Source organism: Protomyctophum parallelum, assembly GCF_964188405.1.
Source record: "Protomyctophum parallelum genome assembly, chromosome: 17".
Lineage (NCBI taxonomy): Eukaryota > Metazoa > Chordata > Actinopteri > Myctophiformes > Myctophidae > Protomyctophum > Protomyctophum parallelum.
The window spans coordinates 12,451,295-12,465,464 of NC_139719.1; the positions used below are offsets into that span (position 1 = coordinate 12,451,295).

At 46.6% G+C, this 14,170-nt stretch overlaps 2 protein-coding genes across 2 annotated transcripts in view; both read right to left on the bottom strand.

The window, feature by feature from the left end:
* The window catches only part of cep131 (centrosomal protein 131), a 74,521-nt gene extending 68,443 nt beyond the window's left edge, over positions 1 to 6,078 (bottom strand). The window contains exon 1 of the mRNA XM_083788256.1: positions 6,049 to 6,078. The gene's annotated coding sequence lies outside the window, so the exon portion shown is untranslated. The remainder of the gene's footprint in view (positions 1 to 6,048) is intronic.
* The window catches only part of rnf213b (ring finger protein 213b), a 51,359-nt gene that overhangs the window by 28,225 nt on the left and 8,964 nt on the right, over positions 1 to 14,170 (bottom strand). The window contains exons 21-38 of the mRNA XM_083788255.1: positions 13,020 to 14,069; positions 12,485 to 12,866; positions 12,160 to 12,344; positions 11,911 to 12,063; positions 7,578 to 11,396; positions 6,892 to 7,028; positions 6,649 to 6,747; positions 6,461 to 6,573; positions 6,240 to 6,353; positions 5,749 to 5,819; positions 5,484 to 5,646; positions 4,909 to 5,044; positions 4,320 to 4,508; positions 3,365 to 3,498; positions 2,875 to 3,050; positions 2,360 to 2,566; positions 1,081 to 1,268; positions 354 to 474 (exon numbers count right to left, since the gene is read on the bottom strand). Coding sequence (XP_083644381.1) covers positions 354 to 474; positions 1,081 to 1,268; positions 2,360 to 2,566; positions 2,875 to 3,050; positions 3,365 to 3,498; positions 4,320 to 4,508; positions 4,909 to 5,044; positions 5,484 to 5,646; positions 5,749 to 5,819; positions 6,240 to 6,353; positions 6,461 to 6,573; positions 6,649 to 6,747; positions 6,892 to 7,028; positions 7,578 to 11,396; positions 11,911 to 12,063; positions 12,160 to 12,344; positions 12,485 to 12,866; positions 13,020 to 14,069 — 7,437 coding nt within the window. The remainder of the gene's footprint in view (positions 1 to 353; positions 475 to 1,080; positions 1,269 to 2,359; positions 2,567 to 2,874; positions 3,051 to 3,364; positions 3,499 to 4,319; positions 4,509 to 4,908; positions 5,045 to 5,483; positions 5,647 to 5,748; positions 5,820 to 6,239; positions 6,354 to 6,460; positions 6,574 to 6,648; positions 6,748 to 6,891; positions 7,029 to 7,577; positions 11,397 to 11,910; positions 12,064 to 12,159; positions 12,345 to 12,484; positions 12,867 to 13,019; positions 14,070 to 14,170) is intronic.

Here is a 14,170-nt window from a genome sequence, read left to right on the forward strand (position 1 = left end):
CCTCCATCAGGCGCCCCGGCTGGCCAGGGGGAGGCAGTTTAGAGACCAGGATTACTGCATGTTTTTGTGAGGCTACCCTAGGGGACACGGGGAGAACATGCAAACTCCACACAGAAAGGCCCTTTCGCCAACACCGCCTCGGGTATGGGCACTGATGACGCGGAGGAGGAAACACGCCGCCAGCACCCACAGCGCCCCGAGCGGGAATCGAACCCAGGACCTTCTAGCTGTGAGGCGACAGCACTACCAACTGTGCCACCGTGCCCCCTTCGTAAGCTACTCTTGATGAGAGTACATGCCAGTTAGTTACATATGCACATTATTATTTATTATTATATTATTATTTTACTCACCTTTAGAAGAAGGCTGCAGTGCTCCAGAGTCAGGCCCTTGGTTTCAGAGTCTCTTTGTTTGACCTCAAATGTGACCTGCTGGATGAACGCTGATACAACCAGCAATCCACGCCATGTCGACCTGTACGGACAAAACATTTAAGCACATTCTCTCTCCCTTTCTAACGTAAAAGGACCACTTGTTTATGATAAAATGCCACACTTTTTTTTCCTACTCTGTCTGTGCCTCATGGGAGGGCTGTGGGCAGTTCAGAAACCCGTCCATCAGTGACATCATCGATGCAATAATGGAAGAAAAATAAATACATTGAGGGGCGCTAGCCCCTCCTATATACAGCTTTTGTCCACACACGTATCAATATTTGCCATTGACAATGAAAGGAGAAATTGGGTCAAATGTCCGCCAAATATGACGTAAACCTTGTCCTTGTCTCATATTTGCCATTGACAATGAAAGTAGAAATTATGATGTAAATTTGTACGATGACAAGAGCACCCCTCACTTTTTTTAAATCTTGTTTAAAAAACATCAGCTTAACGATGATGTCGGATGGTGGACGGGTTTCTGAATCCTCCTATGAGCCACAGACTGAGTAGACAAAAATGGTGATATGTTATCCTGAGTTAAAAAGTAGTGAAGTGGTCCTTTAAGTCTTCAAACCCCCCAAACTGGTGTAAAAAAACAAACGAAGAAAAGAAAAAGACAAAAACCATTTATATAACAGACCTGATGGAGTTCAGATGTTGGAGACAGCCAGGGCTGCAGAGGGCGCTGTACTTGTGGCCTAAGGCTCTATCCAGACATGGTTGCAGGAACTCTACTCGCCGCACAAAACACTCACATTCTTGCAGGGAAGTCACAGTAAGCAGTTTGGTGTTCTCGACGCAGACACCTAGAGCTAAGATGTCTTCGACCTGACAAAAACAACACGTAAACAAATGAACCACACAGCTGCACGCACTTAGTTGAAACGCTCTTAATATGACAGGAATATTATTTTTAGTGTGCAGTCTAACACTCCCCGACATACAAAAGACATGGAGGACAACAATATATGTTACATATTATTATAACATAATAATGTTATAATACGAGCTGTTATTTTTGCCGCCTTTTATCGGCCTTCAGTACTACAGGGCGCATACGTTGGTGTGACGTACAGTATTAACCGCTCGACATGCGCCAGTCCGACATGCGTGGCCGGTTAAGACTCACACGTGGCCAGCGACATGGGTGGCCGCCTGGCTAGTTAAGACACATGCGTGGTCGGTTAAGACTCACCTGTGGCACCGACATGCGTTGCTGGTTAAGACACATGCGTGGCCGGTTAAGACTCACCTGTGGCGCCGACATGCGTTGCCGGTTAAGACACATGCGTGGTCGGTTAAGACTCACCTGTGGCGCCGACATGCGTTGCTGGTTAAGACACATGCGTGGTCGGTTAAGACTCACCTGTGGCGCCGACATGCGTTGCTGGTTAAGACACATGCGTGGTCGGTTAAGACTCACCTGTGGGGCCCAGGCCGTAGCGTAACGGTCTGGGCACCGGACTGGTAATCCAGTCGCAGTGTGCCGCGGGTTCGACTCCCGGACCCGACACGGCCTTTACTGCATGTCATCCCCCCATCTCTCTCCCGTTTCCTGTCAGCCTACTGTCTGTCCCTTCAAAAATCAATAAAAAGGCGTAAGCCGCAAAAAAATATCTTAAAAAAAAAAAAAAAAGACTCACCTGTGGCGCCGACATGCGTTGCCGGTTAAGACACATGCGTGGTCGGTTAAGACTCACCTGTGGCGCCGACATGCGTTTCCGGTTAAGACACATGCGTGGCCGGTTCAGGCTTCCGCGTGTGGCTAGGTTTAGGGGTAGTGTGGTGGCCTATTGCGTGTCGGGCTGTTAGTACGTCGCACCAAAGATATGCACCCCAGTACTACTATCATTATATTATGCTTTTGCTCTCACTGTTCACCCCTTATCATAACACCGCTCAAAGTGTTTTTTTCTCACCATTTCCGTGGGTTCCCTCCTCTGTGAGCCCTGCTGAGAGACGTCTCGGGCCAGCTGGGGCCGGAGCGTCAGAATGTGGGACAGAGTGTCCAGTCTGGAGGCATAGTGTCTGGCGGCAGCCATGACCCAAGCAGGAGAGAGGTCGGGGACAGACCCCATGGACCGCCCGAGCTCAGAGACGCAGCCTAACATCGCCCCGGTGAACACCTGTGTTGTTGGATCGATGAGACATTTAAACATGCATGGTAGTGTACGGTACTTCGCACACGCTTGTTTTAACCCTTTACTATCTACGAATGCTGTCTAAATAAGTAGCACATTCAAGATTTTTCTGAAATCTGAGGTGAGATGAACATAAACCTTATATATAGTGTGGTAAAAGATACCGTATGTATTCTGTGTGTTTCTCAGGCAATTCGGAAATGTTGGGGTCAAACATTGCGTGGTGTGGACATTTTGTCAAGAAATGACAAAAGCACAGTCACACGATGAACCTTAATTAAAAATATCTGTACCGTGAGCTCATCCTTCGAGGTGATCTTCAGAGAGAGAAGCAGGAAGTCTCGTAGGTAACGGCGGCCGTACTCCAGTCGCTCCTGGTCCGAGAACTTCTTTAAGTGACCTCCCAGTCGGCTGTTGTTGAAGGCACTCATAAACTGAACAAGCCTCTGTGTGTCGTCCTCCGTCGTCACTGAGACAAGCACACACATTCAATAACTGACGACTGTGGTGTGTGTGTGTGTGTGTGTGTGTGTGTGTGTGTGATCTCATCATTAGTACATGCATGCATGATGGAGTCACTGAATTGAACTAATATTTAGGGTCGTCCCGATAATAATGCTTTTCCCTGATTCCGATCATTAGATGTTGAGTATCTGCCGATACCGACTTTTCCATGCCACTTAAGTTATGCCATATCATCACAATAGTACAATATCCAAAATCACAGACAATATCCAGTCTAATATCATGTTATATGGATATAATATTTGATCCGTGACTGACCTGGTATGAATTCAGACTCCTCCCACAGGCTCTGGACCTGCCTCCTCATGAGCCAGCTGAACGGAGCAGAACAGGACTGTTCTTCGCCGTCCAATGGCAGAAAATGTTCCACTAAGACCTCCTGGTCTGCCCCACTAGAAAGATGGATTTACAATGACAATGAATACTGTAAGACAAGACAAGGCTGTCATTCATTGATTCAAATTCTGTTTGGTAGTGTACATAAATTATAGGTTTGCTCAGTACAGGGGCGGCAGTGGCTCAGGGGTAGAGTGGCTGGTAGAGGTTCCCAGTTCGAGCGCAGGTTAGTGTCGAAGCGTCCTTGAGCAAGACTCTGAACCCCTAATTGCTCCCGATGTGCAGGTTGGTTAGCCTGGCTAATTAGCCGGACTCAAACCACACTATTTTTTTATAATAGACGGCTGATTCACGTCTGGCTTTAACCAGGCTACAGGTTGATGCCTTGCATGGTTTCCACGGCCATCGGTTTATGAATGTGTGTTTGTGAATGAAATGCACAATCTATGTAAAGCGTTTTGGATAAAAGCGCTATGTAAGTACTGTTTGTCAGCTTTCAAACATTTCAATGACAAACCCACTGATGCACCCATTCTATGGGTGTAGGTTTACGCAGGCATGAAGAACTTCAATGTCCACAAGTTGCATTCATTTTGCTTTGCTTTTACTGGAAATAAAGTGCATAATACAAACATTTACTCATTCTTCTGTGCTACTGGTAAAAACCATGTCTCCGACTCTCCACGTAGGTGCATGAATTATCCCCCCACACCTGTCCATAATTAAAGCCTAGGCCTGGGAGGCGTGGCCGTTTGTGCCCAAAACAATAAACCAATTATCCAATAATCAACAGAATATACCGGTACTCAAAAATTAATAAGGCTAAATAATAACAGTGTAAAATGGCTTCTACACGCTATATAAAAGCACCATTTACCTTGAGTTTTGAGGTGGCGTCAGGTCTAACGTCTGCATGTCTGCCAGAATGTCCAACCACAGCTGTTTGAGACCCTGGCTGATGCCAGCACTTGAGAGCAAGTCCAGGTTGGCATATCTGTCCAGCACTTCCACCATGCCAGCCAACATGGGAGTCAGGGTAGACTGAAGACAGCGCCAGAGGGTATGCCTGGCACATTATTACACAAAAACAAAGCTCAGATCCACTAATTCCATTTAACCCATTTTGGCCTGACCTCGAAATTAAAAATAGCAGACCTACAAGCTCATAGCGCGTCACTCGGTGGCACGCTATGAGCTTGTAGATCTGCTATTTTTCAATAGCTAAAGCATAACATAATGCTCACACCAAAAGGGGTTCCCGCCCCTCATTTTTGCAGTAAGTAAATTAGTGCCTGCCCAGTACATTCTCTGCAAACTGAACTAGTTGTGACACTACTTGACATCTTGGACAAATTACAATGCTGCGTTCACACGGGCAGAGGCAAAGATACAGTCTACCACATATATTTTCAATGGAACACAGGATAAGAAGTGTTTTTGTAGCAGTAGTTTCCCCAGGGGTTTACCGTAGAGTGCCCCCTTCCTGTAGAGCTTGGCGTTTCTTGGCTTCCCTGTTAACCCACTCCCCAGGACTGGGCATCATCTCCTCCCTCTGTGCCAGGACCCCCGCCAGTCTGCCGAGTAACACCTCCTGGAAGCGAGCTTGGACAAGTTTCATTGTGTTAAAGAACTAAGAACTAAAAAACATCGCTAGGATGCAACTGGGACGTATCCTCAGTGATGTACCCCCCCCCCTAAAACATGATCATCAGGTACTATGATTATTATACTAGGATATACTACATCTTTTTTTTTATTTTTATCATCATTAAGTACAGTATACGTCGTTTTGACCTTAGCACCACCCACCTAAACTTAAGCCTCGCCCACAGCTGTGTGGTGGCCTATTTAAGTAATGTTAACTCCATAGACACATGGTACAAAAATCAAGGTACAAGGTAGAAAAATCAAGGCATTCGATCCATCTTTAATGTTTATTCCCTTTATGGTGTGTGGTGGCACAAATTTGTCTAAAGCTATTCATTATGTAAATCTATATGAGAATGCTAGATATAAATCTGCATCCGGGTTTTCTGTTTACCTCCTATATGTCCATGGTGGACTCCCAGAAGATCCAGGAGTTGGCACATCCGCTGTATGCTCCTCGGTTTCACCTGACCGGGGTCTCTCAGCAGACTCACAGCTTTCTGGACGCAAGACCTCACCAACGACAGGCTGTGGAGGTGAGCTGTCTCCATCTGTGCCTGAAAACATTTGGTGTATTAAAGCTCAAAACGTTAGTCAGCGTTGTGTCGTGTTAGTACCGTATGAAACAGACACCGTGTAGTGTCATCATGTTTATCTACCTTTGTGCTCACATCTATTTCAGAGGGTCGTTCCGAGTTCTCCGTTTCATTCTCTGTCTCCATTTGTTCAACTGAAGACCAGGACATTACACTTTGGTTACATTTAGGATATAAAAAATACATTGATAACACATTAACACCAGTGGTTTTCAACCAGTGGTCGGGGGACCAGCAGTGGTCCTTGAGGAGGTTGTAGGTGGTCCCCAGATACGTGATGGAGAGTTGGTATGATATTTAACTCAAGAGTTCCATTTTTGTTAGACATCTGCATTGCTAAGTTAATTTACAAGAAGTCTACACAATAAGAGAATGGAAAATAATTGTTATTTTGATCGTTTGCCTGTTATCTCTCCTATGGTACCACATCAATACATGGTCCGTGGCTCAAATGCAGAATAAATAATTGGCCTTGATATGAAAAGGGTTGAAAACCACTGCACTACACTATTGTTTAGTAATGAGTCATGGCTCAGATGATTTACAATATTTACCTGGCAGCGCAGGGTGGAGCAGCGTGCTAATCAGAGTATCACAGAAGACAGACAGGTTCAAACTCATGTCTTCTGTATCCCTGAGGTCATCGATGTGCACCGAGTGCCAGGCTCCTTTGGCACATGACAAAAACAGCAGTTAGTGTTTTGATGAAAGCAAAACACACAACTGTACGTTAGTAGACAAGTGTATTGTGCGCTTTGCAAAATACAATATTCACCTCCTTGGAATCCGATGTATTGAGATCGACCAGAGATCCTGGAGAGCTTGGCAACGAACACCACACAATAAGCCTGATCTTTTAGTGGCATCAGGTAATTCATGGTGCAGTATCTAGACGTGAATGAAATCATTAATGAAATAACATTTGAAGTAAAGTGCTTATTTTATTTATTTAACTGGCCTTACTTAGCTGATGCTATGAGCTCATCACTGCAGTGGGATTCCTCTATGTCCATCTGAACAAGCAGGGTGTGGAGGGAAGAGCCATTGGCATGTATAAAACTCCTGGGCAGTGAATAGGAGGGATAGAGACACATCGTTTATATATTTGTAATGTACAGTATGACTTATAATCTTCATATACAGTGAGTAATACATAAACGAATCCTTTCTTATTTCCTATAAAAATGCTTGTGTATGGGAACATACTGTATCTTGCTGCAGAAGGACACCTCCGTGTCAAACTGATGAAGGGAGAGCAGCAGGATGCTCTCTGTGTGCAGGCCGAGAGCTTGAGCCACGACTCTCACATCTGCTCTGGTTAGCAAGCTGGAGAATGTCGTGACCTTGGGGTAAAACAGAAACAAGACACTGAAAGCACCTAAAAATGTGTAAGAAAGACCAAAATAGCCTACTATTATTACATCACACTTAGAACAGTGGTTCCCAAACTATGTCATGTCAAGGACCCCCAAATTGACACTAATTAGCCTGCGAACCCCCATTTGAAAACATATGCCAGGGACCCCCATAAGAGAAGAGTTTTACGGCTCTAGCAGTGATTCTCAACCCGTTTAATTTCAAGGACCCCCAGTTTGACATGCATTAGTCTATAGACCCCTATTTAATGGCATTTCTATCTCTGGGACCCCCAATTTATATTGTAAAATCAATATTAATTTAACTATGAGAGTGTACAAATGGAACCAAATAGTTCCATTTGTACACTCAGAGTTACAGACCCATAAGGGTCCAGTTTGTTCCAAAATATCATTTAGCTGGTGACCCCCTTGAACTCCCTCAAAGACCCCTTTGGGAACCACTGACTTAGAAGATATGAGTATGAAGTGGGAGCAAAGTGACCGGCTTGTGAATATGGTAAATCAATTGCCTACCTCAACAAACTTGCTGGAGTCATGAAGGTTGTTCAGGTGAAAGTCCAGGAAGTCTCGGAGCGAGTGATGATTCTGCTGCTGGAAGTAGATCCTCTGAAGCTGCTCCTTCTCTTGATTGGCTAAGCCTGAATACTTCAGCCTCAGCACAGAGTCGGGAGTCGCGCAGCTCAACAGGAAGCACTTGGCCGATTGCAAGACCTCGTCTTCCACAGTTGTCTCGACAGACACAAGACCGTGTTCCGTCTCCATGTCTGTGTTGTTGTCCTCGGTCCCGTGATGCAACACCTCCATGGCGGTGTCATCTGGGGTTTCCACTGACTCGTTGTTTTGCTCGTTGCGACTGGTATCTATATCCATTGCATCAACCACCTGGTTAGCCTCTACTTCTTGTCTGTTAGTAGCTGACTCCACTGTTTTGTTTGCTTCAATGTCCTCCAGTGATTTGTTTTTCCCAGTCGCTGACTGTTGTCCTACGGCACTGTCGCCTGGCTTTTGCGCTACCCTCTCCAGTGCCTGTAAAAGAGCACTGGCACAGGCATCACCTTGGAAGCCGACAAATACGTCTGACAGTCTGAAATCCTCACCGGCAAACTTTTTCACCCACTCCTGCAGTTGACTCAGAACCCTGCGCTGCCAACGAGTCAGATCGGTGCTCCTGTCTACCCTGTGCTTTTCAAGCCTGTTGATGAGAGGCACCGGGAAGTGTTCATAGACCTTCTTCTGGTCCTCCACCACCACCAAACGGAAGTGTTTGTGGACACGACACTTGACTCTGTGGGAGCCCAGTCCCAAATCAACGTACTGCTGCGTGCTCAGGTAAACATAGTATTGGTTTAAGGCGTCGTAGAGGCTCTCGTAAAGATTCTGCATGTTGAGGAGGATGACTGTACGCCCGGTCTCCATGCAGGTCTTCACCCGGTTCACGTTCCGGCACACTTGGGCGTATTCCTGGTCCTTGGGAAACCCGGAGCCAAACACAATCTCTGGGCTAGTGTGGTCTCCTTTGGCAAAGATCTGTTGCTGAAGGATGTGGAGAGCCGCGTTGTTAGTGGTGAGCAAAAGCAGGTATCGGCATTCTTGGTCATTGTAGCGGTCAAGATTCTTTTCAACCATTTGCAGGGTGCATGGCCTTGGCATTTCTTTGACGTTTTGGGAAACCTCTTGGAAGAATATAACTGGGTCAAAACCTTCAGGCTGTCCACTGAAGTTGCGCAAAATTGCCTCTAGCAACTGGCTGTCATCTGGCTCTTGTTGTGAGGATTTAACTGCTGCAAAGAGCATTTTGACTAGGCTGTAAAAATCCCTGAGGCCAAAGAACTGATTCTTTGCTGTCGCATCGCAGATGCTCAGGAAGGCCCTCGCCAAAGGTAAGAAGAGGTGTTTGATTTTGAGAAGAATGTGTTTGGAGGATGAACAAATCCCTTTGGCAGTTTCTACCAGTTCATCCTCACTGGGATCCCATCTGGACACAAATATCCCTCTGTTCATCTTTGCTGGATCAAGAGCCCAGTTGGAGATACCAACAAACCCAACCTTCATGTGTGGATCTGGCTTGTCGTTGTCAATGCAACCATCCTCCAAGAGTGGATGGAGGGCCTTCAAGGGCATTTGTGGTGAATCTTCTGCAAGACCGATCTCATCCAGCACCACCACAGAAACATACTCGTCCATGTTCTTGTCCTTCTGAAAACGGGCGCAGTTCCTGAATGTCCCTATGATGCCCTCAGGACTTGAGTGGGGACTGCATTGGAAGGAGACCATATGAACTTGCTTGAGGTCCTTGAACAGTTCACAACGGGAGTTTTGGCCCTGCATGGCATCAGCAACCACCGTCTTGGCAAGGGACTTTGAGCTCCCTGGCTTGCCAACTAGAAAAAGGGGGATTCGCAGCTCAATGCAAACCACCATAAGGAACACATTCTCTTTGAGGGCTACATTCTTGGCTATTGTCTCCCTCGTCTCTATGTTCTGAAGGAAGAAGTCTTGACAAGATGAAATTTCTCCTTGCAACGCGTCCGCAGTGCAGAAGGGGTCAGGAAAGTATTGACAGATAAAAGAAAGATACTCTTCCTTGGACACTAGAGATGGGTAGTAACTCACTCCCACTGCAAGAACCAAGCACTTCAGTGTCATATGAACACTGTTGATTCCCCTGCAACTGGGGAACATGTCAGAGCCATGCTGGTAGAACCAAATTAGCACTTTCATGGACCTCTCCACGTCTCTTAGGCTCACAAAGCTGCACTCGTCCTTTCGATGACGCATGTACATTTGAGAGGCCGCCAGCACATTTGAAATGATGCTTTTGCAAACTGTTGGCAAATCATGGTCTTCGACTTGCTTCTGAACAATCTGCTTGATGTAGGAGAGCTCAGTTGCATCACTTAGCTGGCCAAAGTCCCACACCAAGGAAGCCATGCTTGGAGGCAGGGGATGAACTCTGTACACCAGCTGCCTCAGAGGAACTTTGCCAAGGCGATCTTCGGTTTCTGCTGCCCTCACTCTATATCCTAAACCAGCACGCTCCAAGCGCTCCACCATTTCAGGCGAATGCTTTCGGTAAGGATTGCAAGCGGCGATTATTTTCAAGCCGCTGTGTGCCTTCAGAGGACGTCCTTGAATGGTTTGGTCACATAGAATTTCTTTGATGGCGAAAATGGCCTCCGTGGTGTTTGCCTCGTCAAAGAATAAAATGGTGTCAAGTTTATGCATTCTGCGGTTGCTCCTAGCAAGTGTCTCAGCCTCATCCACCTTTCTGTAGATCATCTCAGCTGTGGTTCCTCCATGAACTTTGACAAGTTTCAGGTTCTCTACTGCACTTCTCCCCTCCCTCTGAAGATCGCACAGGAAACGGACTAACCTAGTCTTGCCACAGCCCGTCTCTCCCATGATAATAACTGGAATTCCACACCTAAATCTCATGTGAATGGCTAACATCTTCATCACGTTGTCAGCCGTGAGCTCATATGTTGGGTCTGGATCAAATATTCCACTCATTCCCTTCTCGGCGCCAACAACACGGGAAATCCTCTTGATTTTGTCTGGCCGAGGCAGCTTGTCAAAGTCTTCAGTGAGACAGATATTTTGCCGCTCCAAACCTTCAGAAAGCTTGAGCGTCATCACGTCTCCTATGAGCACCTTACTACCGTGAGGAACGACCGCGTTGAGGGTGGTTCCCCTTTCACTTCTCACCACGTGAAAACCAAGGAAAGACATTGAGTTTCGGTCTGCATTGAAGAAAATGTACGGGTGAGGCTCACTTTCCCAACTCTTGCGAATGGTCAGACGGGCTATGAGGTCATCCCCCTCGTCGTAGTCAAGTGAATGATGCAGGGGGCTTTGATCAGAGGGGTCCATAGACGGCGATGCAAAATCCCGTGCCATCAGGATCATAAATTTCACAATGAAGCCCTTGAAACCAGGCAGCTGGTCGGCGAGAAAGTCTGGATCACAGAAAATGGAGTTCTCACAGTCTTTCAGCTGCACATTGAGGAACCAGGAGAAGTTCTTCAATTCGGCCCAAGATGGGTCCAGCATTCCACAGTTTGATAGGAAGTGGTGTAGACAATCGATGGGATCCCCCACCGGCTTGGACCCTACCTGGTACCTAAAAGGATCCAGGTCCTGATTCCTGTTGAAGAGTTTTAAGAATTGATATGGTCTCTGGATCGCTTCACTGGCAAATTCTTGCTCGTCCATGAGTGGATCCAAGGTCTTCCTTGTCGTTGGCATCCTTCGGTTATTTAACAACAGCTCTTTCACCTCCGTTGGAGGACGACAGGTAATGGTCGGCAGAATGTCAAGAAGTCCAAGTTTCATCTGTGAGACCAAGAAATTAACGTATAAGAGGTCACCAATAAACAATCTTTAACCACTTAAACCCCATGCTAAGTCTACATTAGACCCCCTTCTGTTTTAGCTCTACACTTAATAATATCTTTGCCAAAAATAGCCAATCTACAAGCTTACAATGCATCACAATGCGATACGTCGTGTGTTTGTAGATGACACATTTTCGCCAAAATAATGTTAACCCCGCAAATAGTTGCTAGGGTACTTAACCCATTCTGACCGGGCACCCATTTTGGTGTTGGCATCATGTTATGCTTTAGCTATTGAAAAATAGCAGATCTACAAGCTCATAGCACGCCACCGAGTGGCGCGCTACGAGCTTGTAGGTCTGCTATTTTTGAAAAATCAAAGAACGACTGACATTTTTAGAATCTGATCTCAGGTCAGAATGGGTTCATCAGACCGGCGTGTGTCCGGCGGAAACCTCGTGTGAATCTGATCTCAGGTCAGAATGGGTTAATAGAAATGTCATTTATTATACCTCCATTGGTTGGCTACTGTGTGGTGTACGTGGCCTCAGGATCTCAACGGTGATCAAGTGAGCGGCATTTCTTCTCCACAGCATTCCCTGGCTGTCGTTCAAACAGCCCAGAACTAGCAGGCGGAACAGAAGCTCCTCCAGGCCAGAATGAACCTGACAATTAACAAAATGAAGAAAATAGGAACCTGTCAAGTCCAGCGATGAATGTAGAGAGAAAAGTTGTTTCCCAAACAACAGCAATAGACTCACGGCGGCCGTGTCGATGTGAAGGAGCACAGGGTCTTGTTCTCTGAGCGGTGCTAGTCTGTCAGACAGAGTCTGAACGAAGGCGTCTAGCTCAACCTGTGGTTCAATCAAACTTATCCTGATATGTCGGCTGTCGCGAAGTCTCTTCTGGAACTTCTCAAACAAACGATCCACATAAAGTGATTTCCCTATGGTAGGCAAAAATAAAGAATAGTTATGTTGTCAATAGTTATGAAATATTGACTATAATTTCTTTCCCGTAAAACACAGTTGTAAGGCACATGACACAGAACAAAATAAAAACAGGTACAGTATTTATTTGGCTTACCAACTGCAGGGCGTGCAGACGACACCATCCAGACTGACAGCTGCTCTGGATAGATCTGTGAGACAGAGCTATGTTGTATGACTACTGGGACCATGAAATGGTGGCGTAGGTATTTCCTCGCGGTCTCCGCCGTTATACCCACTCCCGCCTGCACTTTGTGGTTGCTGAAGAACGAGGGCACATATCTGTGCTGGTGCTGAACGGGGCTGACCATGACCAAGCGATAACGAGGGTCCGCGTTTCTTTCCAGGTGCTCAAAGAGCTCCCCCAGCGCCACGCTGACATCGTAGCCCAGCACGCCAGGGTTGACCAGGGAATAGATCCTCTGCCGGCTGCCTTCGGAGCCTCCTTGACCCAAGGCTCGACGAAGGAAGATCTCCACCTCAGAATCAGAATCAGAATCAGAATCATCTTTATTGTCACAGTTTGGGGGTGGGTTTAGGAGATTAAGCAAGAAAGAACATTTAGAGGCTCATTCCACACACAAACAGCACACTCTATTATATTATTCCTTATTTCCTTATTATTATCTTACCTCCTCCTCTGTGGTCTCCTCTCTACAGACCAGCACCTCGTCGGTGGACGGCAGTGGTTGCTCTGGACTCTCCATGTAAAAAGACAGCGTGGTGGAGAAAACCTCTGTGGTCGGGCAAAGAACCAGGTTGGGCTTTCCCTCCTGAAGAGCAGGCGGTAGCCTCCTTGATACACGCTGCCGGTTCGTGTCAGAGAGAGACGAGAGGAACCGAGCCAAAGTGGCGATGTCGAGCTGTTGGCGGAGATATCGCGTTGTGTCTGTGTTGAATCGTCTCCAGAGGTCCTCCATGCTTTCCTTGGCGTCCTCCTCCATCATGGCTCCATCCTCGACGTCTGCAGCATCGTCATCATTGTCCATGACATCTTCATCTTCAGAGGAAAATTCAATAAAATCTTCTTTAACGTCACCATTACTTTCCCCGGCTCCTGTCGATGAGATGTCTGCGGAATCTTCATAGTTATAGGTGACGTCTTCATCTTCGGAGGAGGATTCAATTAGATATTGTTCGATGGCGTCACATTCCCTTGCTGAAGTTGACTCAGAGTAGACAGAAAGATCATCTTCACCATCATCACCCAACAAAGTGTAAAGCGGAGACTGTGGCCTTAAAGGCTCTCCTGTTGCTTTAGCAAAGGCCTTTCTAAGGTCAGACAGAGTGCACTGGGAATTTATGGGATGAAGCAAATGCCACAACTGTTGTGGAACCGGAGCCTGCCGCTGGCACACTTTGAATATGCACTGGCACAGGTACACCATCTGTTCTGAGGTGTAGTGGTTCAGCACATGATAGATGGCTCTCTTCTCATTCACAAACGAACGCCATTCTTCATGGCAGGTCTCCATGGAACGACAAAGCTCCTGTAGCTGCTCCGTCACCTCCCCAAAGTACAACATACTTTTACCCTGAAGGGAGGGGAACGTCACTCGGATGCATGGCTGCCTCTCTGGGCAACAGCACTGGACCTGAGCACGCCAGTCCCTAAAAAGCATGTTGCCTGATGACTGCATTTGAAGAAGGATAGAACCCAGTCTTTGAATTCCTTCAAAGACCTAGAAACAACAAGGGGAGATTCATACAATTAGTGATTAGACAAGTAAGATGCGCAAACGCGGGAAGCGAACGCAGCTCGTGTGTGTGTGGTTGTGTGTGT